This window comes from Micropterus dolomieu, linkage group LG01 (genome assembly GCF_021292245.1).
Source record: "Micropterus dolomieu isolate WLL.071019.BEF.003 ecotype Adirondacks linkage group LG01, ASM2129224v1, whole genome shotgun sequence".
Classification (NCBI taxonomy): domain Eukaryota; kingdom Metazoa; phylum Chordata; class Actinopteri; order Centrarchiformes; family Centrarchidae; genus Micropterus; species Micropterus dolomieu.
In genome coordinates, this window is record NC_060150.1 from 28,553,725 (window position 1) to 28,578,501 (window position 24,777).

Genomic DNA, 24,777 nt, shown 5'->3' on the forward strand with positions numbered 1-24,777 from the left:
CAATCAACCAGTATTTTTTTTTTTTTTTAAATATGAGGACAATATTTATCCTGGAATTATTCAAGAGGTGACTGAAACTCATGTCGAAGTAAAATGTATGCACCAGACGTTGTCATATGGTATTTGCATGATGATATCATCAGAATCATTCTTCCTCCAACTTTTGTGACCTCACGTCAAGATCATGTGGAGACATATGGTTGCTTGAGGAAGAAGTTATCCATGCTAGTTACATGATAACGTTACATTGACTGCATTTGCAGACATGATATGTTTCCATAAGCTCACCTTCCTGCTTTTCAATAACTAATGCTATTTTTTTATCTTTCACCAGAGGCTCAGCAATGTCAGCATATAGCTTAATGTACTGGATGATAATGAAAACAGTTAGTGAGCTAGACTGAATATTCTAAATGAGATTGTCGCCACACTTTATAACAGTTAGACCGTAGTAAGTAGCATTCCTGTAGTGCATGGGTCTTCCACTTTGTTGTCCTGTGTCATTATGTTGTATTATTGTATATTATGTGGGTCACGTAAGTTACAGCGACTGAGACGGTGGAGAAGCTGTGTACCTGAGTATCGGTAAAACTTAAATAAATCTAAATGGAATATATGAAGCAGTGGCAGGTCTGTGCCAACGTAGCTGTCTGCTCCTGCCTTGCATCACAAACGGCTAGAATAAACAAAACGCTCTGCTTTGTACTGTTACATTTGTTGAAGGCTAAATCAAGGTACACAGGATAGTAATATCTACTTGCTGGTGAAGTAATGTTGAAAGCCATAATGTTACAACTACAGTATTTTGCACAGGATAACGTTAGTAATTGGTTGCCGTTGGCTGGCAAGCCAACTAAAGCACAACATCACAGTATATTTCAGTATATATTATGGTTATGGATGAATCATAAGTTACATAACATTTTACTGGATGATAGTGTTTTTTTCAGTGCTTGTTAATGAATTCAAATTCAAACTCAAACACAAATTGTTACCTCTTTATTGGTACTGGTATTGGTACATTGTGTGCTGGTACATCATTAGTACAAAACGTTACACCGTAACTTTTTAATTTTAGTTACTAACTTCAGAGTAATTACGATGTACATGGCAGACTGTAATCTACAGCATTACCCACTCTGTTCTCTCAACTGCTTTGTCAGCATATAACCACATTGAAACTAAAATAAATAATAAAATTAAATCACCTTACAGCAGTGGACAAATCCATTTATAATTATCATCTGCCATGAACCCTGAACCTCACACCCTTTGCCTGTCAACCCTCACTGACCCTTTAACATTGATTTATTCATGTATTATTGACAGCTGTCAAGTTTGAATGAGAATTTACCTTTGAGCATGCAAAATGTTTTGTGTGTCAAGTAATATACAAGAGCTAAAAAAAATGCCATTTTATCAGATATATAAGAACAATTCTTGATTATCAACCTTTAGCAGCTCCTTTCCTTTTATTATGCTTCACTTCTATGCAGTGGAGGAGAAGGAGTGCAGAAGGAGACTCATTTGTCCCCATAAGTGCTGCATTTTCTTATTAGCAGCAATCGTGGCTGTACAAACTTTGCTATTCTAATGAACATAAAGTATAAATTGGTGTGCACTGCAAGTAAGGCTACTATGGGATACAGGGACAGATTGCTTAGATCCTCCCCTTTAGATTGTCTATTTTGTACCACTGTGATTTTTTGTACATACCCAAAGGACAGTATGGTGCCACTTGTGATATTTGCATTTTTTTCATAACAGTACCCTAATCCTCATGCAACTTCAACTGATTACTTGCAAGTCAATGATTTGACAGTCTGGTTTAGCTTGCTATGTATGCTGATGAACAATACTGAATTTGTGAGTAATATTTCTACAACATAACTCCATATCTCCAACCCTCTTCTCCTTTCTTAGAAAATGTCTTGAGGAAGCGGACTTTGGCAGATGTTTGGAAAACAGAAACACACTTCAGGTCTGGATGTAATTATGCCAGACAGAGCCTGCTACCTGCTGTGCGGGGGGAAGTCAGGCAGAGAGAGAAATCAAATGGCTTCCCCTCTGTAGGCTACCAATGCACCGTCAGCTACAAACATTTTATTCTAAACAATGGCTCAAAGGTTTCTTCGTCCACATATTTCTTCCTATGTGGAGTTTAGGATACACCACTGAAAATGCAGTATTTTCGTTAACGTTGAAATGTTTCAGATTTCAGCTTGAACTATTGCCTATTTATTCGTTTTTCAACAAGTATTATCTGTAGAACAGCGAATGGACTGCAACAGTAGCCTACATACTGCATTTTTTGCACAACCACAAAATGTCTAAGATATTAAGGCTTTGGCTTTGCTTTATGCTTGGCTGACTGTCAGAACTGTTGGGGCGGGTGCTTTAAACACGTGAACATGGAAATCAGCATTTTTAGGAAGGCAGAATAGCTCCTTTGAGGGAAGAATAGGTTGCAGTCTCTAGTTGTTCCAGTAGGAAAATCTGGATCTCTCTTTCTCCTCACAATAAAAGAAAACACTCCAGGGTAAAAGAAAGTTAACTTCAGCAAAATGCCTTTCTCAACAAGGCTAAGCATGCTCCCTGAGATTGTGAGATCCCAACAGTCACAGCAAAGAACTAAAAGAAAGATTTACAGACATGCTGGTGACAGTTTCTTTATTTGAGACTATTGCTTACAATGTCTAATGTCATGAGCACAACATAAATACCTTGCACAGACTTTCACTTTTTTACACAATGTAGCTTTGACAGAGCAAATGGATTCAAGTTTCATTCAGTACGAGACTTTAGAATTTGACTGTCATGGATTGCCGTGTCAAAGTACATCTGCAACTTGAGAAAGTCTTCTAAAATAGCTTTGAAAGGCACTTATTCACACACCATAAATATAATTATAGGTGATAAAACAATGGTATATAGGGCAAAGTCAAAGCTGTACTACAATTGCTGACTTTTGACCACATTTTCGGCTAGCTCCAACAGCAGAGGATATCTCAGTGTCCTCTTCCTCCAAGACTCTGGGATTCCCTGGAGACCAGTCTGAAAACACCAAGATGACAGCTGAAAGCATCACAGGCAGAACAAAGCTTTTGGAACGTCTGAGCTCACTGTCAAACTCATCGAGTTCCATGATTACAGACAGCAACAAGATGCAAAATTATATATTTTAATTCACTGCTATCTGTTTGATACATTAAATATCGCCTGGCTCGACCTGAAGTGAGCATCAGTTCACACTTTGGCCTTTAGTTTGACAGCTGTAAACCTGTGCAATTTGCTCAGTATGAAGCTAGCTGAGTTGAACTGCAGCAGCAATTCATTGTCCGGTTAGAGCTGTATGGCAAACAAATGTATGCGGATGAATAATACTGACACAATGAGGATACAAAGGTGTAGTGTAAAAAAACAATATGAGTGATATGTAATATGTTTTAGTAATATGATTTAATATGCATTTCTGATGCATTTCCTTCTCCTTCTCCAAAAAATCTAAGACAGTATCAGTGACAAAAGACTGTTTTATATGCCACATTCCTACAGTACCTGTGCCCCAAAACAGGCTCCTATGAAGGAGGCTCGGCTGGCGGTGCATCCCCCGCAGCGCATGGTGTCCCTGACTGCTTCATCCAGTTGGTTCAGCTTCAGGACTCCATGAAGCGCTCCCTGGAACGCACCCGGCAAAGCTGGACACAAACCCAGATTTAGAAGCAGATGGAGACATGGTAAGTGATACAGTAACAGATCAGCAATCAATACAGAGGATTCAGTGTTGTCCAAGTGTTTGTTGCCACCAAATTACATGTTATTCACTGTGCTCTTGTGTAAGCATATCAACCTTTTAGCCCTGTAAAACCTGAGACACTCAACTCAGCAGGAAGAGGAAAATGCCAAGGAAGGAGGAGGCAAACCACTAGTCAGGAGATCAAAGGCTGGAGGACCTACTTACGGATATAGTGACAGGGAGGGTACACGAGCCATGCCAAATCAACAGACCTGGATCCTGAGGCTACCGATTGGCTTACCTCATGTGTTTGTGAACACAGCAGGTATGAGCTCTTGGGATGTCTTTGCTAGGTTGTCCTTCACCTGGTGGATATGCGCTTCAGCAGAGATACAGGAAGAGAGAGAAAATGTATTGTTTAGTGTTTAAATATTAGAGCCTGTTTTTGGCTGTGGCTGCCTACGGTCATAACACACATTATGTATCTTACACATCTTTGTTGTAAGATTATATTTAGATTTTGAAATACAAATGCTATAATTTCTTTAAAGACGGTCATGTTCCTCCATGTTTCTTGCAGTTTTGGCCTGTTGGTTCTCTTTAAACAGCAAATCCTCTTTTTTAGCCATCAAGCAATAGCGAGAACATTTAACACCAAATCCATCCTAATGTAGTACATCAAAATGCAGTGTACAGGCTGCTAGCAGCTGCAGGTTTTCTCTGAATGCCTTATTTTCTCACAGAAATGAAACTTCAAACAACATTATGTAAGTTTTTTTTGTGACTTGGCACCCCTGCAATTAAGGAGTATAATTCCCTGCCGTCATAAATAAGGACATCTGTCAACAACTTTGCTAACTTAGCTTCTTCTTATAACTAGCTTGCTGAAGAGTCTTGTTGGTGTGTGATATAGTGGCACAAAGCATTGAGCCATTCCCCTGGTTTCCTGTTTGCCAAAGCTAAATACGAATACCAGGTGCTTTTAAGATAAAATTATTACATAATGTTGCTTTAAAAAAAATAGGTTGACATTTTGGGAATCATAGCCTACATATTTTACCTTCTTGACAGGAGTTAGATGAAAAGACTGACACTTCTCAAGTCTGTGCGTTAACAAGGAGCTAAAGTCAGGAGGCTTAATCTTTTGCCATTTTTGTCTGACTAATCATTGTGCTAAAAATGAGTTCTTCTAAAGATCACTAATTAACATGTTATTTATTGTATGTTTAATTTGTTCAAAAGCTGCAATGTAGAAACCAAAACTTTTGGGTTTAGAGGTGCTGGTAGGTTGATATTTTTAGATATCCTGTTTCCCAGGAATATTAAGACAGTTATTATAGTGGTCTTTTTTTCTATAATTATGAGCAGTGAAGGCAATATGCATATTTCCCAATTGGTGTGATAATGTTAAATAATTCCTTTGAATCTAAAAATGACACTTTGTAAAGACACCTGTAGCCTTACCAATGACAGCCCGGTCCAGTTCCTGAGGGTTCTGTCTCTTCGGGTCATTCAACTGAGCCAGAACTGCATCCAGAGCATTGGGATCCGGACCATTTAGAATGAAGTGTTCCAAAAACCTTAAACAGACAAATAAGCACTGGCCTGCCTTCACTCCCTTCGAAATCATTTTATGCCTGACCAGAAGTTTATCACCTTCTAGGACTGTTTCTTACCTTGCTGCAGCCAGTGTCACAGCCACACACATGTCATTGTTCTGGGTCACCCGTATGGCTTTCTCCACCTTCTCCAGCATCTCAGGTCGGCCAGCATACATGGCCACCACAGGAGCCAGCTTAGTGACACCGTCCATCTGACAGTCCACATCACAGCCTCAAAAACACACACGAACACGTTTGTTCCACTATCCCTGTGGGGACATCTTATTGACATATTCCCTAGCACCTTGGGCCCTCAAAAGAGGTCAAAAGAAACAAAAGGGACTTATATATTGGCTGATCAGACCTATTTTGACACACAGGGGGAGACTAACAATATCACTACTACATAAACTACAAATAAGAGCAAAACCTACCCAAAAACTTATTCCAAAAGAAATGTAACCTAGTATTTAACCTTAACTCAACAAAAATACGCAAAATATCCCCCGGACAGAACAAGCAGGGGTAGTGTCCAATTAGGCCGCCCCCCCCATAAAGCTGCTCCTGCTCCAAGCCCCACCCCTTAAGCCTGCAGACTTCATGGATCCTTCCAGGGTGTGGTATCCAACACTGGTAAGCTCAAAAACAAATAGTTATACAAACTGAAAAACAATCCAAAAGCAACTACTAGTGATGGGCAAAGCAAGGCTTTGTGAAACATTGAAAAGTTTGAAGCAATTGTGCTGGAACTGTGTCGAGGCTTCGAAACACTTCGACACCCATCTCCCCGGTGACACCTGTTGGTCACTTTTGATAGACACATCTTGGTAGGGGTTTCATTGAAACAATGACTGACCCGCATTTACAATTATAAACTGAGAAATCACCATACCACAAACACGCTTTCAGATTGTCAGAGACAGCAGATGGGGATTGCAATAAAAGTGTTTAAATAAGTAATCACTCATTTAGCCGACGCTTTCCTCAAAAGCAAATCACAATTGCTATGTCAGAGAGTGCACCTTGGGAGCAACTAGGGGTTAAGTGTCTTGTTCAGGGACACATGTATCACAGTGGGAATCAAACCCAGGTCTCTCACACCGAAGGCATGTGTCTTTACCACTACCCCATAGAGACAACTTGTTCATATTCAGAATCGGAATACTTTATTGATCTCAGACGGTGAAGTCTTTGTTGTAGATACTCGCAAGACATAAAAGGAATAGAAATAATAGGTAGTTGAAGTTAGTGAGTGATGAATATAATATTATACAAATCTAAGAATATAGCCTAATAAATGATAATAAGTGTGGATATCTACAGTATTATACAGTAGCTTATTAACAAAGATGTAATGATAATTAGCAGGAAAGATATAGGCCCTAGTGTAATAATAATAATGAGTGCTGGCAGTGATGGGGTCTTAGATTAAAAATCTAACTGAGTAAAGTTGAAGTTGTTTCAAGAATGATAACTGAAAAGTGGAACAATGTCTCACTTGTTAAATGTCAAGAATTGTATTCAGAAATATTCAGCTGCTTTGGGGCTGAGTCGTTTTTTTTTCCATAATCGACATCCCTAGCCTTGGAAAAATTTGGTCACATGGAACATTTGTTGCTGGCAAAGATAAGTATTTTTTTTGCCATCATAGGCCTACAGGTGCGGATATAGGCTACTACACCACGTCGCTCCAATAAATGAAATGACTGTGGGTCCTTGGAACAAATCTGTCAAATGAGTTAGAGGCTGATGTGCGGTTTGTTCCAAACACTGAATCAAGCATAGAAGCTGCAGGTGTGCCACCTTTCGAAACAGGGGTGAAACACACCGAAGCCTCGCTTCACTATGGTCACGTGACATTGACGTTTTGAACCACGCTTTGGAGCAGTGTTTCAAAATGTCTGTGCTTCGGGATCTCAACACAGCGTCAACACGTCAGTATCGAGCGTCCCATCCCTAGTAACTAATGGTGCACTCCAAAAATATATTTTTGTATGTTCAACTAAAGTATAATGTATGTGAAATGAACCAAGTGTCCTGTGAGTTATTTGTAAGTAAATAAATGTTCGCAACAAATATAGAAATGTGTATGAAAATGTATAAAATAATAAAAGGAAATAACAGCATAAACTAAGGACAAAATATAAGTGCACGAGGTTACCGCTCTTAAACTGGTTGTGTGGCTGTGACAACCACACAGCCCTTTAAATTTGTGGGTTCCAACATTTTGGTCCCCACAAAGCTGTTGGACCCCACAAGTATACCAAAATCCAAGGGGTGTGTGTGTGCTTGTGCGTGCGTGCATGCAGACAGACTACAACAACCAAAAAAGCCAGTGGTGATTTTCATGCACTTATGACCTATGATCTTTACCAGTTTCTTCATTGCCAGCATCCACATTTCTGATGAAAGCTTTCAGGCTCGAGTTTCTCCATGGGCCATCGATGGGGAGGATGGCTTTGGGACCTAACAAATGCATCAAATAACTGTTTTATATAGGAACATGAATACCCTGTTATTTGACAACTTCACTCATTAATAGAATATGGTGAGAGAATCAGAGAAGCATTTTTCTTTGAACTTTCTGTTGATGCAGTTTTAGTTTCTGTAGGTGGAGCTCTTTGTCAGTTCAGTCATGATGACTATAACTACCCATGATGATGACACAGCTCTTCTTATATTATTGTAAGACATAAAGCTCTCTGCTGTTTACTGTACCCAGTGGCGCCCTGTGATGTTATGGTGATTTACAGCTGCACTGTGTTTATATGACATCCTGACAGTAAAAAAGCAGCAAATAGCCAAAAACATTGGATACCAACCAAGAACAGGAAAGTCTGACTGTATGGAATATTTTCATGGAGAGGGAATTTACATCAGCAGGGAGGGAAAAACATTATTCACAGTGTTATCAGACAGTAGCAGAGGCTCTCACATCCTTTTTGGCCTGTTAAATTGATTATTTATTCATATGGACATGAAAATATTGACATGTTTGTTGAAACAGACAGTTACATAAAAGTTGAACAGGTACAGTACCTCCTTTCTTCCTGTAGGGATCATTGAGAGGCAGGTCATACACTGTTCCTGGGCCAAAGAACTTGTAGTTGCGCTTGGTCAAGTCTTCTACAATAACATCTGCCAATGCATGACATACTGTATCTTTAGAAAACAATCATGTTCATCAATCATTCTGTCACCTCTATGAGCAATGTATGCCTTTTGTTTTATTGTTTGCTCACTATTAAACACACTGATGTGACATCATCTCTTATATAGAGTGGTAAAAAACATGTGATTTCTTACCTATTAAAGGAAAAGTTCAACATTTTAGGAAATAGCCCACACTTAAGTGACTTTATTGCATGATCACTACCCCTCTCAGTTAGCTGATTATGAAGTTACAGCCAGCTGGCTAGCTTATCTAAGAATAGAGCGCGTATTTTCTTTCTAGTTGAGTGTGTGATGAGAAGATTGATACAACCCTCATGTTTGTCTGGCAACTAGTGGAGACCCCAGAAAGTCAAAGCACCCAGAGAAACATAGTAAAAACAACAACTTGTCCTTTTTAAATTTCACTGTGACAAACCATTTCCCCCTGCTTCCAGCCTTTATGCTAAGATAAGCTAATCATCTCCTGGCTGTTGCTGACTGACTGTACGCCTGCAGTCTTTTCCAAAATATTTGCTTGTGTCAGTAAAGACAAAGAGTAAATCTTCACATTTGAGGAATCATCCTCCTTGGGAGATAGGACACAGTTGGATTCATAGGAAATGTAAAATGTAAATGTAAATGCTCCGTACTTGTATAGTGCCTTTCTAGTCTTTTCGACCACTCAAAGCGCTTTTACAGTACATCTGCATTCACCAGTCATACACATTCATACACTGAGCCTAAGTGCTCAAACGGAAACTAACATTCACACACATTCATACACTGGCGGAACAGCCGCCAGGGGCAAATCCGGGTTCAGTATCAGAAATGTAGTCTTCATTTTAGAAACAACAACAATATCACACTCCAGACCGAGGTAACTTTGAGAACAATATATTAAGCACTGTTACTGTAACATGTTGATGGGCACTGAGAATACAATGTTAATGAATAACACCTAAAGTATGTTGCTGCCTGTTTGGGTGAACTTCATTACCTCCACACTGGCTCAGTGACTCCAGCAGGATGTATGCCTGGTCTCCGTAGCAGGTCTGCTCGCCCGTCGTCCTACGGTAGAAAGGGTTTGCTGACTGAGGCCGAAACTCAGGACAGGGCTCCAGATCAGAGAGAACTTCTTTGAGCCTGTCTGGACTGTAGATCCAGTGCATGGGCTGGGCTGTATGGGTGTGACACACACACACACACAGACAGACAAAAGGGGGAGAAAATGGTGGAACATTCAATAGTTTTATTTTTGTGTTGACCTGAATATAGTCAGTCGATAACAAATAGCACGGAAAGGGAAATGGGGGTGGGGGGGGGAGCTATTTACAGGATAATTGTCTTTATAAAAGTTCAGAAAATCAGAAAATGAATATTGACACATTTTACTCTGTTAAAACTCTATACTGAGTACTCGTTTCAGGCGAGTACTCACTCAACCCTATACCTTTTAGTATGCATCATTATACGGTATGTTGAGCATGGCATGTGATAATATAAAAATAAATGACCATTTTTGGCTAGTTTAGGTTTATCAGTGCAGCTGTTGAAGAAACTGAGCTTTCATAACTTTATATGTGAAGTCAACATGACTAAGGAACCACCCCTGTACTTTATCAGCATGTGCAGATGTTGTTTATGGATAATGCTACTGATAATGCGTCTGTGTAACACACACGGAAACAATGCAATGCTAAATTCAAACAAGCACAAGCAAAATTTTAAAGCTTTAATCACAAATACTGGAACTTCATAGGTGAAATAAAACAAGTGCGATCTATTAACTCATATGTATCAGATCTGCAATATGTATGAACATGTATGTAACATTAAACAGTAAAAACTCAATGAAAGCATCACAACATGCAATAGGCCTATCAATTATTGAGTTGTGGGATTTAAATGGAAACACATTTGGTTTGTAATGGAAAGCTATGTTGCTGTAATTAACTCCAGCATCAGTATCACGCAGTTATCTTACCAGCTGCATCTGCCACTGCTGCCCCAATAATGGCCCCAATGGCTCTGTCTGCGAAAGTCAAGGCCATCTGCTTTCATTTCAGACAGAATAACAGTAAAAACAAAAAAGAATGTGAGGGTTTCATTTTATATTAAAACATAACCTTTAAAAAGACTTGTCTGAAATTAATGCCTGTAATTTGATTGAACGGAATAAATATACAGCTAACTATTGTTGTCGGAAATGGTCTAATGTAGCAGTAACTAAAATTCTTTTAATTAATGAATGCAACATTCAGTATATCCAGATGCAGAAGTCATAGTGTTTCTTTTGGTGAAATTCTCATTGTTGGAACAGGCTTGTCTTTGCGTGGTTTATTTTGACAGAAAATATAAGTTACATTGGAAACTTATGCAACACAGAATTATTAATTATTAATTAGATTTAATTACAAAACATCTGGTATAATAATTAGACCTGAGAGAGAAAATACTTTGTTCAGTTCAAGATGCTTTGAATATTTGTGTCTCTTTTCTTTCAAAAACCCCAGATGTCCTTGAAACAATATGGCGCATCATTATAAAGTGCTGAATTATGAATTATATTTTATGTCAGTGACACATAGAGACATGTTGATCCTTACCTTAGAGCCTCGTCTTCACCTTTTAGCATACTCCTGAAATGTCGTAAAACGTGGTCTCAATTTCAGTTTTCTGACAAGGGGAGGGTTCCATCAGCTGCCTCTGATAAGATACACCAGTGACAACCCAAGAGACCCAACTGTTCGTATTGCACTGGAGGGAGGCCAAGGGGGTGGTAAGATGTAGGTTAAAACACTGGACTAGAGTTGTTATGTATGGTTTATAGATTTCAACCAATCAAATAAGTATCAAAAGTCTACATTAAGCAGGTTTGTACTGTACGGTATATGAGGGGTAATTAAAAAATAGTCATTAAATCCTTTGTATCTTTGACTTGACAACATTCAGAAAGCAGCATTGTGTTTGAACATCATCAGGACATAACACACTTTGATTTGTTTGTCAGGGGCTGTATTAAGTTTTAATTGGACTTTAATATTTGTAACCCACAGAAGACAATCTACAAATGTGTAGAATAATGCGCAAATATTTCACTATCTGCAAATGTGTATTTTTACATTTGTGATGTGTAAAATCATATGCCCCACTGGACTCTACTAAATTGTTCTGTACAAGTGTACATAGTTTACTATTGAATACTTTATCACTGTATTTGTATTTACTTCTGTTTGTAAGAGCTGTTGAGGTATCATGGTAAACATATGTATAAGGTGACATTGCAAGAGTTTGTGTTGGCTGTAGGAGAACGTTTGAGAGCTGTTATAAATCAGCTTCCATTCAAAGTCCTAAAAACTACAGTCCATGTCCATTTCTCCTTTTAGTTTTTGCATGAAAAACTGTATTTTTTGTGAGGTTCATGAGTGAGTTTACATGACACCTCATCAGTTCCATAAGATTAGTAGCTACTAAGAATATTGTCCTAGATATAAGACTGAAACAGGGAGTTGTTCAGGACATGTAGATGTCTAGGGCAATAGTGGAGAGCGATCTTGGAAAATAATCATGGGGTGGTGTTCCCAACCAACACAAGACTTATATTACTGGGGGACCTCTCAGTCTTAACAGTCAACATAAGGGGCAATGTTCGCTTTATCAGACTAGCCCTATTGCAGCAAATAAATTCAATTCAGTTTTAATTATATAGCATTGATTCACATCAAAAGTTCTCATTGCATTTTTCAGATAGAGCAGTTCTAGACAGTACACTTCTCTCTTTTTCTGTCACTTTCTGCACGTGTTGCTACCTCTGGAGCTGTGGAGTTGGATCTGTGGTTGCGAGTCATAGCTGCCCCCGTGTTCCTGCTCGACACCTTCTGCTACAATTACTGTATTACTACTAGTCCTATTGTTATTATCATAAACATTACTATAAATCTGTACCATTATTCATTCAGTCTTTAGCAACATTAGTTTTACTGACTGTACCGCTGTGAGTATATTGTGTGACACGTAGTGCAAAGGATGCTGGAAAAAATGAATAAGACCTATGACGTTATGACCTGAGGTAGGTGTATTGGTATACAGTATATACAATATGACATAGTATGAACAACACTGAAATAGAGAATGGTGAATAAATAGATAATAAGTGGAAACCAGTAAACAGGTGCTGATTAGAGACAGAGCTACTGGGTTATTGCACAGAAATTGTTCCTGACACTGTGAGTCAGAAATCAGCTGTTCATCAGAGTGATGGCTTGTGGGAAGAAACTGTTCCTGAGTCTGTTGGTTTTGGCGTACAGTGCTCTGTAGCGCCTACCAGAGGGGAGGAGCTGGAACAGGTTGTGTCCGGGGTGAGATGGATCTGCAGTGATGTTTCCTGCCCATTTCCTGACTCTGGAAATGTATAAGTCCTGAATGGAGGGCAGGTTGGCACCAATTATTTTTTCTGCAGTCCTGACTGTACGTTGTAGTCTGTCCCTGTCCTTTTTGGTGGCAGATCCCAACCAGACAGTGATGGAGGTGCAGAGAACAGACTGGATGATGGCTGTGTAGAACTAGATCAGCAGCTCCTTAGGCAGGTTGAGCTTCCTGAGCTGACGCAGGAAGTATGTCCTCTGCTGGGCCTTCTTGATGATGGTGTCCGTGTTGGGCTCCCACTTCAGGTCCTGGGATATAGTGGATCCCAGAAACCTGAAGGATTCCACAGCAGACACAGGGCTGTTGTGTATGGTGATGGGGGGCAGAGTGGGGGGGGCTCCTCCTGAAGTCCACGGTCATCTCCACAGTTTTGAGCGTGTTAAGCACCAGGTTGATCTGACCGCACCAGAGAGCCAGCTGATCAACCTCCCGTCTGTAGGCCGTCTCATCACCGTCCCATATTATATGTATTTACTTGGCAACAATATTTACTTGAATACAATATTTTGCTAAATTCTTATCTTTATAGCAACAACAAATCTAAGCATCTACAGCCATGCTAATGGCTCCGTGAGGCTCGGCACTTTGAGCTAAATGCCGGTATGCTAACATGCAGTTACAATGTTTATATGCAGATGTTTAATAAGTAATGTGTTCACTGTCTTGGTTTTGTGTGTTAGCATGCCAACTTTTGCTAATTAGCATTAAACACAAAGTACAGCTGAGGCTGACGGGAACGTCATTAGTTTTGCAGGTATTTGGTCATAAACCGAAGTATTGGACAACTTAAGTGCTTGACCTGATGATGGTGCAAGATGAAACGTCATGTGATGGGAACATGAATGTCGAACTATATTTTCATGACAGTCCATCCAGTAGCCATGGAGATATTTCACTCAGAACCATAAATGTCAAACACATGGTGGCCCTTGAGGAAAAGTCATCGGATCACCAAAATCATTAGGATACATTCTCTGGGAACCATGAATGTTAGTTCATAAATGAAAGAAAAATTTGACCTGCCGGTGGATCTAGATACAAAATCTGATGATCAGCAAAGCCATTGGGATTCATGCTCTATGGACGATGAATGTATATACAAAATGTCATGTCAAGCCATAAAATCTAACTTGCAAGTGTATCGAACTCAGCTTGTGTTACATTTTACTATTCTACTAACATTCAAAATGCCTTTGGACATGGTGTCTGAAGCTGGAGGCAACAGTTCTGCTTTGCTGAACTTTTGAGGCCCTCTTCAGACATAACACTGAGGGTCACTCCCCACACCCGCTGAGCTTGGGTCTACTGCCATATGGACTGTTTCTGTGTGTGAACCCCTGTGTCTAAACTTAGGACAGTTTTAATTAGTTTTTTTTTTTTTTACGGTTAAATCAATCATTTATCAGTTAGTTTGCACTTAACGGACTCTACTGCAACACCAGAGGGCAAATTATTAAAAGGTTAAAATAGTTTTCATAGTCTCTCTTTGTCATTTTCATTGGCATGCTCTCTCTCTATATCTTCCACTTCACTGCCTCCATACTGACGGTTCCCCAACTGATCCCCTGTTCCAACTCTGATGAAACCCTGCAAGGCCTGGCCAGGCTCCACTTATCCACGGCCTCTCATGGGTATCCCAGGACATTGATTTTTCCTCTGGCCTCCTAAACCAGCAAAATAGAGTACTAAGAGTAGGGTCATGTAATCAATAACAGCAGAAAACAATGAACCATCCTTCAGTATTCCCTTTGTATATGGTCGTAGATGTCACTCTGGAAGAATACTGAAATTGTTTATGCTATTGTATGTTTAAACTTGAACGTGAACAAAATTCCTACTCGACACATACTGACTTTTTGCATCACTAGGATAAAATATAAATGAGGGGAGTATTAAAGGGCATAGTTCAAATAAGGGTATTTTAATGAAAAAAACCATTACATTTAAATGTATGTAAATATATTATGTCTTAGGTACAGCTGAGAGATAAATCTTCATAGGGCAAATCTGCAGGAATTGGAGAGCATTTGCTTTCTCCGGCAGACAGATAACATGCCCTTCACAGAGGGGATAAAAGAGCTGCACAAATAGATCAGCCACTGTCACCAGATCAGGTGACACAATGGGCAGGGTCAAGCTCTATAAATTACAGGCTGGCAGAACTACGAGAAGATACTGATGGAGTGCGGACAATGTGGCACTGCCCTCATGTTCAGGGGGCTGTTAAGCTTTGGGGGCTTTGATCATCTGGCAAGACAGTGGGGAGTAGAGGGATATCTGATGATTGATGCCTTAAAAACGTGGAAACAGTGTTGTGGTTCGTCTGTGGCCTGCACTGTAACACCTTTAGGTGTTTTATAAAATGTTTTTGGGGGTCTTTTCTTGTTCTCTTTCAGGCTCCACCAAGGTCAAAATGCAGCAGAGATGACTGCTGCCAGCTAATGAAATTAGTCTAAAGCCATGCTAGAGGCTCTGTGAGGCTGGGCTTGAGGCTCAGTAGTGCTTTAAGGTAGATGCTAATGTTAGTCTGCTCACAGTGACAATAAGAATAATAATAACATGCTGATGTTGAGTCAGTCTAAGCCTTATGTTTACCATGTTCACCATTTAGCATGCTAGCATACGGCACTAAATACGAAGTACAGCTAAGGCTAATGGGAATGTCATTAGATTTACAGGTATTTGGTCATAAACCAACATTTTTACCTAGTTAGCTAGATGAAAACTCAGGGGTTCACCAAAGTCAGTAGTCTTCATAGTGAGGACCATGCATGTCTTTACAACATTTTGGGACAATCCATAAAACAAATGCTGATACTGTTCACCAGATAAGTGAAGTCTTAAATCAGCTGGTGGTGCTAGATGACAAGTAAAGGCATCATCAAAGTCATGAGGAGTCATAGTCTGGCGACCAAAAGACTTTTGAAAGTATTACAGAAACACAGTTTTTGGCCAGGAACTGAAATAGCTAAACTAGTAGGGGAGCAGGGGAGACCTGGGGGTGGGTGTAACATGGGTCAGTTGTAACATCCAATTTCTCCAATCAGGAACAAGTTACAAATCACCTGATTCACTCTGCATATTCTCAGTTTAGTCTTTATTCCACATGGGAAAAAGTAGCATTTTTAAGGATTGCCTGCTTTGTAGTAAAACTCATCAAACTTAAATCACCTTTATTGTGTGTCTATGTGGATATCTTTCATGCAAGTTGTAAATTTAGCATCAAGAACTTGCAGCTGTGTTGCAGAGATAACAGTTACACCATTGCAGCAGACACATATTACTAGTTAATGACATTTTGAAAGCACTGGCTTAAAAGAGCTCCGAGATACAGACCAAAATATCAAATGTGTTACAAACATCCCTGGTCTCCCCTAAATTTGTTAAAAGTTTAGAGTTAAGATTAAACTTGACTTGACATTTTGCTCAGAATGCAAATTGACATTTAAATGTTTTGCCATGCTAGCTGCATGGCAATGTCTGTGCGGTTGGTCCACCACTTTGGTCCAGTCTGAAATATCTCTACTTACACTATTAGATGGGTTACCGTGACATTACCTTGACAACTAATTTTTTTAACATGAGTCCATCAGAGGGTTGACTGCTACAGACAGTCATGTCCCTCCAGGATAAATTGTAATAACTTTCATCTAGCACCATCATCAGTTCGAGATGTTAATTTGTCCAATACTTAACCAAAACTAATGACAGCCTCAGCTGCTCTCTGCGTTTTGTGCTATCTAGCAAATGTTACTAGGCTGACATGCTAAACTAAGATGGCAAACATAGTAAACATTATTCTCACTTAAAACCAGGAGGTATGATTGTAATTTTGAGTATGTTAGCATACATTTAGCTCAAAGCACTGCTCTGCATAACTACAGTCTCACAGAGCAGCTGTCATGGCTGTAGACTATTTTCATAATTTGGTTTAATATACTTTTATGCTTTCAGATGATATCTTTCGATATTTTCTATTACATTCTATACCCTCCTATTGTGTGCCATCTTCTTGTTTTTGCTTATCTTCTGTGACTGAATGAACTTTTATTGCTTGTATTATAATTTATTTGATTGTTTAATTATGTTCTGTGACAGTGGAAAAAAAATCCCTGGCAGTCAGATCACATCTGCCATATGTGCTCAGACATAACCATGCTGTTTCTTGGAAGCTCACATGGTTAGTCATTACCTTCTAATTCTGGTCATATTCCAAGTGATATAATGCAGAAATAAGCAAATCATTCATCTGTGTGTGATGGAAAAATCAAAAAGGCAATAATAACATGTTGTGCTACAAACAACTTAAACTGGGATTATTTGGTTATGGCAATTTTCTGAAAGTGCAATTTTGAAGAAAAAAAAAATGGTTTTGCAATTTCCCAAATGTATGACTGCCACACTTTTATATTTGTGGGTTTCCCCTGTACAGCATTAATCAGAGGAATGCTGATGGTCTGGGAGAGGAAGCTGAAAGAAGAGAAGGGTCCTGAGAGGTACGCCAGCATCCGGCCGCTGGCCACCTCTCCTGTCATCTGTGCTATGCCAGCCATTGCATCCAGTGTTCAGCCAGTGGAAGACAAAGCTGGACGCTCACAGCTCGGCCACACAAACTCCCTCTACTCTCAATCAGTCTTGATTTGAATACTATGTGGGATAAACAAAAGTAGTAGGAGTGTTGACATTTCCACTCTTTTTGACATTCATCCAAATAATCTGCACAAATGCGAAGAGAAGAAGCGCAGACAAGGAATTCTAGATCTCAGAAGTGTTTATATCTGCAAATGCTGGAGACTAATCTTCACAGCATTGTTTGCACAGGCCTTGTATGCAAATGTACTCTCTGTGATTCATTGACATACGTTCTTTGCATGGTGCCATTTTTCTGTGAGTTTCCTTCCTCTGCAAATCCTAATGTCTCTGTGAATCTACGTGTAAAAGGAATTAATTCTGTAGGTGTGCAGTCCCTCTCTTCTTACCTTTTATCTTTTCTGCACATACTGTAAGAGTATCCTCATATAGCACTGTTAATGTGATTACCAGCACATTTCTGCACACCCTGCGCTGCATAGAGAGTCGCATTACTTTTCTCATCCTCTCACGTTCCTGTCTTTGTTAGCCTATGTAATGCAGACATTTTTGTGATATATTTGGAATGCTCTACTTTTATCACATCTTTCTGCAATCTTATGTTGCTCTCATGCTTACATCACTTTTTGCACAGCCGGATTCAGATGATAATTTAATCCCATTTACTCTACAGTCTTTATGTAGCCTATTGCTATTTGTAGCGCTAACAGCCCAACAGGGATCAATAAAAACTTGTATCAATCTAAACTGTATTGCAGGTGCACTCTCTTGCTCAACATTCATGACTGGAAGATGAAGAACAGGCAGCTTGCATATTCTGTAATATCCTGCGTCCTTTCCATTCCCATTACTGAGCAATTTAAAACATTTAATTTGATGGTTATAAGTCCAACCAGAGCTGTCAGCATGCAGCAGATACTGAGGAGAGTTTCCTCATTTATTCACACACAGAAGCAATAAAAGATTAAACCAGCTTCACTTAGACCATATATTGGCTCAGTCATGCCAGTCATGTGCCTAGTGAGATGATAAGTTATGCTTTTGCAGGATGAATGTGTTAAAAATGTTATTGCTCTCAAACCTTAAATGTAAACACATTTACTATTATACATTATGGCATTATTACAGTAAAAAGCAGGGTGATGTATTGCCTCTTCATTAGACCGCTGTGTTGGATAAGAATCGAATTGGCATTTGTAAATGTGTGATACCATGCTCTGTTTCTCCAAAACAGAGTAAATAATTGCAGGGGGTAGTCAGCCGAATGGCTTTATCAGATAGAGGAAAAAGAGTTAGTCTTTCATTGTAGAAAGTAATAATTGTTACTTTGGAGGAGCTCATTTGTGAGACCAGTAGTAGGCTGATGCAGAATGGGGAGGATTAAGAAGCAACCAAAAGTGACTAACCACAGTTTCTGCGGTCTTATATTTTTATATAGGGAATCTACATTTTAAAACATATTGATACTGAATCATAAATGAGGCTTGATGGTTGTGTCATTGTGTTGGTTTACTAAAAAAATCTAGTCAGAAAATTGACTTAAAATTGTTTTTCCACCTAAACAGATCGCATGCACAATGCTCTCAAAATTCCACTTCAGTGAGTCTGAATGCCACAAACCCCAATGACAACTAAATAAAGAGGCAAATCCGAAGACAGGACTCTAGTTGTTGGTCTATGTCAGGAGCAGAATGACAGCTCACATACCGCACAGTGGTTACATTTTTTTTAAAAACACAACACATCGCTCGCAGCACCACTAAATCCCTCTCTACCAGGCCCTCTGGAGTTTCCAGTGAATCTTCAACAGAAGTCAGTAGATCGCAAACGGCTGCCTTTGCAGGAGCCACAAAATGTTCTCCCATACATAATGAATCACTCGTGCAAATTACACATTCAGCCCAAGATGCATCACTAAACAAGAATATATTTATGTATAGACTGTAAATAAAACACAAATACTGTTCATTATCTGTCTCTTTGCATGCCCTCCACAGTCTCCACTGTATTGATTATGCTAGACATCCCAGAAGAAATGTGTAAAACTATGCATAGCCTTTAAGTGATGCAATACATAGACTATTATTAAACAGTACGTTATCATCTCATTTCAGCCCACCTCTTTATTAAGGTACATTTAGAGTTTCAGTGGGTTTGAGTCATTTACCATGACCACAGCTAACATAAATGTTATGACGTTTTGTGAAAACTGTAATATAATAGTGCTCTGATGAAGACAAGTGGGTCTCTGTCTCAGGAAGATACACTTATTTGGTTTGTTTAATCATTAATTGCCAAGCTCTATCACTATGGTCCCTGTGCAGCCGGTGCATTTGCACACAGAGAGGAAGATGCTGTATGATAACATTGGCTGTAAACATTAGCAAGTTAATTCCTTTAATTTAAGAAATGCAAGTTTCCGTCTGTGCTCTGTTCTGTAGGGCTACTAGTTAGTGTGTTTGCAGTCTGCTGCTGTGTCTTTTACTGTCATTTCACAGTACACAACGAGCCTATGCGTAGCAAGCGGAAGAGGTGAAGAACTGGGTGAGGGGGAGGGAAGAGAGACATTGAGGGAGCTGGAGAGAGAGTATGTAGGCCTATGTGTGTGTGTATGAGTGACTGAGAGAGAGAGAGAGAAAGAGAGAGAGAGAGAGAGGAAGAGTGCATGGTGCGCTCCATCCACAGCCTCACTTACACCGGACTGTCATCCTTGGAGCGGCTCCCTGCACCTTCTCTGTTGTGGTCCACTTTTGTGACCATTATCGGGTTTTACTGTTGGCGTATATAGCATGGACACGATATAAGACGAACTACCGAGCCGTCAGCAGTTTTACTTGCTTAAAAACCCCCAATCAATTCTCTTAAAGCTCGTCCTGCCGAAGTCAGAATAATGATGGAGTATTGGAGGCAATGCGCGCTGTGGCTAATTAACTGCAAGGTGCTTCCAGCTAACCACCGGGTTACATGGGAATGTGCACAGGTATTTGACCTGGCTCAAACCCTCCGCGATGGAGTCCTCCTCTGCCATCTGCTCAACAACCTGAGACCCCAGTCCATCAACCTAAAGGAAATCAACCTCCGACCGCAAATGTCACAGGTAAGAAACGACTGTAGACACCGCAAATGTGTGTTCCCTGCTCCTTCGCCAAACTACAACTTAGCCCAGTTGGATGGAGGGTAACCAGACTTCATAAAAATTACGCTAGTTTAACGTTTCCTTGCTTCCCGGCAAAAAGAAACATTCCCGTAACATGACTAAAGCTTATTCCACTAGAAATGCCTACTTTTAAAATTCGGCATAATAGAATCCACAAATTAGCACTTGGTTTCAGGAAAATGCAAACTTTCGAAAATCTTATTGACACCGGTCGCTACCGCCCCCACGGTATATATTGGTGGTGGAAAACGGGACCAAGATGTCAACAAATTATATTAGAAGCTGTATTCACCCCGGGCCGTGCTTGTGTGTGAAAGATATGACGAAGGAAAAAGGTGATCCTTGTCAATGTGGAGCACTCTTAATTGTAGCTTTATCACGTGCATGTCTCTGACAGCGAGCAAAGAAATACTAAATTGCTAAAGAATTGGACAGGATTTGGGAGCCATCTATTGGGGGCAACTTAGTGCTATATAAAAGTCAAGGCTACTGTGGGCGTAAATGACAAAAACCTGACTTTTTTTATCCTTTTACTTCACCATGTAGCATAAGTTAGTACTTAGTGACTCTTATGGACAACGTTTATCAACACTGAACCCTTGAATACACATAGATCCTCAATCTGCCCTCTGTAGGTGATGTAGGTACTGTACACAGGGGATCATGATTATGTGGTGGTGAGCCTTTGTTGTGGCCTATCCTAATCAGATTTATCTAATTTGGTTACAACATGTATGAATAATCAGGTATTTTATAACAATCGTTTTTTTATTGAAAATCCAAATGAAAAAGCTGTTTGTTTGGCTTGCCTGGCAACGTGAAGGAACAAAGGCAAACAAAATCTCCTTATGTTTTGCTTGTTTGTTTGCGTTATATTTTTTATATGTAGCAATATAACTACAATAACTAACTAATGCACCTACTACTGTACTGCAAACAACTCTATCTTTATTACTCATATGGCAAAAATCCTGCATAGATAGATAGATAGATAGATAGATAGACAGTCACTCTGGCCACGTGGGTCCCGTTTGTCAGATACCATCTGCTTCAATAACAGGACAGCCGGAGCTACGACCAGATTAATATTCGCCTTCATAACGGTGAACCTGGCTTGGTGACAACACACAGTGAGGTAGACACTTGCCTACTGTGCCTGCAGACTTGCTGTAGAAAAATTAGGCTGTACCAGTAACACACACACAGAGAATGCAGTATATTAATGGATGCCCTAATGCTCTCATCTGATGCAAAACAGGTGATTAAGGTTTGAAGATCAGTACTATGGATGTACTGCACAACTGATGGAGAGGGGGGATTAGGCTTGTTTCCTGGAAAAAGCACTCCAAACTCAATGTCACAGCCGGACAGTCAATATGATATGCAGTTATTTTCCCTGCACAATCTAATTGTGTGTTCGCTGTTTAACTTGAGCATGTGCAAGTGGACAATTTATAAAAGCATAAAGGATTTTAATGCCATTGATGACAATGGAAATCAGCTGTCTAAGGATCTGTTTACGCTGAGATTTCAGAGAAAACTAGATTGGGACCGTAACAGGAGAAGCTGATTGTACCATTTACTGTTGGAAGTTATGCTAGCACCAAAACAGTTACTGAAAGAGAGACGTCAATAGGTCAGTGTTTGCTGTCATGGTCATGACATAATGACATACAAAGTAGCTGCCATGCATAGAGGGGTTGTGAACTGTTCTTATGTTCAGTGCCTGGCCTGGCCTAGCCTAGCCTGGGCCAGACTGGGTTATTTATAGGCAGCGTTTGTTTTATGCATGGCTGGATAGCTTACTCACACTGAGGCAGTGATGAAGCCACATTCAGAATTAGCATTAGTGGTAGGCTTAGGCATCGTCCCGTAAATTTCCCAAGCGCATGTCCACACTTGTGTGAGCGAATAGCCTACTGTACATCTGCCAATTAAATAATGTACCTAGTGAGATCTGCATACATATAGACATGTGCAAGTGCATCACTTCCTGTTCACCATAGGATTATTTTTAGATAAACCTACCAGACACTGCTTATAACAGCAATCATGATCACTCTCATGTTCTACTTTAGTGATGTGACTAATAGTGTGAAAGTGTACATTTTATAAAATAGTACTTATACAATATTTCATACGTATGTCACTAGATAATGACTCGTGGCTTCCCCATTCACACACATTTACACTGCTTGGTGTTGGATACCAACACTCTTTATGAGCACATCATTGTTCAACTAAAAATGGGTGTCAACACCCCCCAGCAACTTTCCTCCCTCTGTCTCCTGAAAGTTAAATTTACATAACTGAGGGCGGAGTTGCTTCCCCTTTACCCTCTGCATAATTCATGAGGGCCGTGGCAGCTACTTTATCATTGGCCAATGATAACACATGGGACGCCACTGTGGCCTCACCCATGGGACCTATGAGATGGAAGACAAAGACAGTAAAGGGACAGAGCTACAAAAGAGCCTGTCTGACCTTCATAGATGCATGTCCGAGGACATTAAGGGCCCTAAAGGGCTAGCCCACTGTTCTGGTGTTAGCTGCAATGTTAGAGGCACAATGCAGAATCTCTGGAGAGTTCACATGTGTGATGTTGGCGTCAGGGCGGGCTGTTTCTCATTCTGCCAAATTAATGTGGTTTAGGGATTTGCACGGGATATAGTGAGTCAGTTCTGTTTAGAGATGGGCTCATGTAAGGGCAGCAAAGAGCCTGATGCAGCTATGTCTATTTACTGATTAAATGAGTTGGTCTGTGCTGTAACCTCTCCTATGATGAAAGATGAAGAATGATGCATGGTGTGTGTGTACTCTGTGCATGTATGCATGAAATTGTGCTGTTTACAAGGTTTGCAATAACGGTTAAAAATGAAGAACTTAAAGTTCCAGGGCTTAAGGTCAGTGTAAAGCAACATTTTCATCCTCTTTGATCATAGTTTTACAGGGCTGTAATGAACCAATTACATAGTCTAGACACAACTCAACCACAGCGACTGCTGCATTTTGCTTTTCTACCAAGGAAAACACCACATAATCAGTAGTTGTTTTTGTCTCACTCAGTGAAAATCAGCAGTTTAGTGTTAAGAGGAACTATGGATTGCTTGTCATGGCGCAACAAAGCGACCATGTGGTCAAATATGCAGCATGCAGTCTTGCATCCTTCTGTTTTTTTAAAAAAACATTTGGGTTGGCATTCTGCTGAATGTCAGTTTGAGAAGACTACAAATATATTCCAAACGCCGCTTGTTTAAGTTGGTTGCAAGGATATTAACCTCCTTGTTTTTTTCCTTAGCTTTTTCTGCTATCATGCTAAAAGAATGAGGCAACCATTAATGTATTTAGTTCAAACACACAAGCAACTGCTCAAATGCATAGAACAGGTTGTGTTCAGGTTCAAATGTATATATTTATGTAATGTAATGACATTTAAATCTTGAAATTAGCTCTGGAACCCCTAACTTGTTAAGTCCACTGTTGCCATATTTTCCATGACTCAGGATTTAAACTGCAGCTTCAGAGTGAGCAACATTGTTGCAAACCCACCAGCAGCTCAAAGCCTCTCACACAGACCAGCCGTGAGCCCTAACATGCACAGGAAATCAGGAAATGGAATAGAGGAAGGAAGTGAAACCAAACATGCCCTCGATCAAGCTCTCACCAAAGCACTGACATGTTACACACAATGAAGAGAAAAGCCGCCTCTCTCTTCACACAGAACATGAAAAAACAACCACTTTGCTCTTCACAGAGCAGCCTTCAAATAGTTCAAGGCCTGCTCTTCACTTTTGGAAAGTGAAAGTGAGAGAAAGACGTATGGGTAAGAGTCAGGTCTAATTTTAACGAGCGTCAGGCGGCAGAAAGTGTTTCACAGAGTACATCAAGAAAGTGAGAGAGAAAATGGTTCATAGGTTTTACACAGATTCAAGAGGAGATGCCATGAAGACTCAATCAACACATTTATGAATGAATTATCTGTTTATTTGAATGTGATGCAGAGTATAGCAAGGTTAGGCTACGTATAGCTAACTAGCAGGCATAGATCCATATGGAAAACATCCACATCTGATACATATGATTGATTTATTATGCTACAGCATGTTTTAAGGTAT

At 39.9% G+C, this 24,777-nt stretch overlaps 2 protein-coding genes across 3 annotated transcripts in view; one reads left to right on the plus strand and one right to left on the minus strand.

The window, feature by feature from the left end:
• Positions 1-2,653: 2,653 nt before the first annotated feature.
• LOC123979659 (crystallin J1C-like) lies at positions 2,654-11,210 on the minus strand. 2 transcript variants are annotated; one of them, XM_046063695.1, is made up of 10 exons: positions 11,097-11,210; positions 10,475-10,541; positions 9,488-9,667; positions 8,377-8,475; positions 7,711-7,803; positions 5,413-5,569; positions 5,201-5,316; positions 4,038-4,115; positions 3,559-3,698; positions 2,654-3,054 (listed from the first exon to the last, which is right to left on the minus strand). In XM_046063695.1, the coding sequence occupies exons 2-10, from the start codon at positions 10,539-10,541 to the stop codon at positions 2,953-2,955; spliced, it is 1,032 nt and encodes a 343-aa protein (XP_045919651.1). In that variant the 5' UTR covers positions 11,097-11,210; the 3' UTR covers positions 2,654-2,952. The 2 variants fall into 2 exon arrangements, with proteins under 2 accessions (XP_045919651.1, XP_045919659.1); XM_046063703.1 differs by having other exon boundaries at positions 10,475-10,544; positions 11,097-11,142.
• Positions 11,211-20,234: 9,024 nt separating this feature from the next.
• The window catches only part of LOC123979653 (guanine nucleotide exchange factor VAV3), a 100,017-nt gene continuing 95,474 nt past the window's right edge, over positions 20,235-24,777 (plus strand). The window contains exon 1 of the mRNA XM_046063681.1: positions 20,235-20,602. Coding sequence (XP_045919637.1) covers positions 20,396-20,602 — 207 coding nt within the window. The 5' untranslated portion in view covers positions 20,235-20,395. The remainder of the gene's footprint in view (positions 20,603-24,777) is intronic.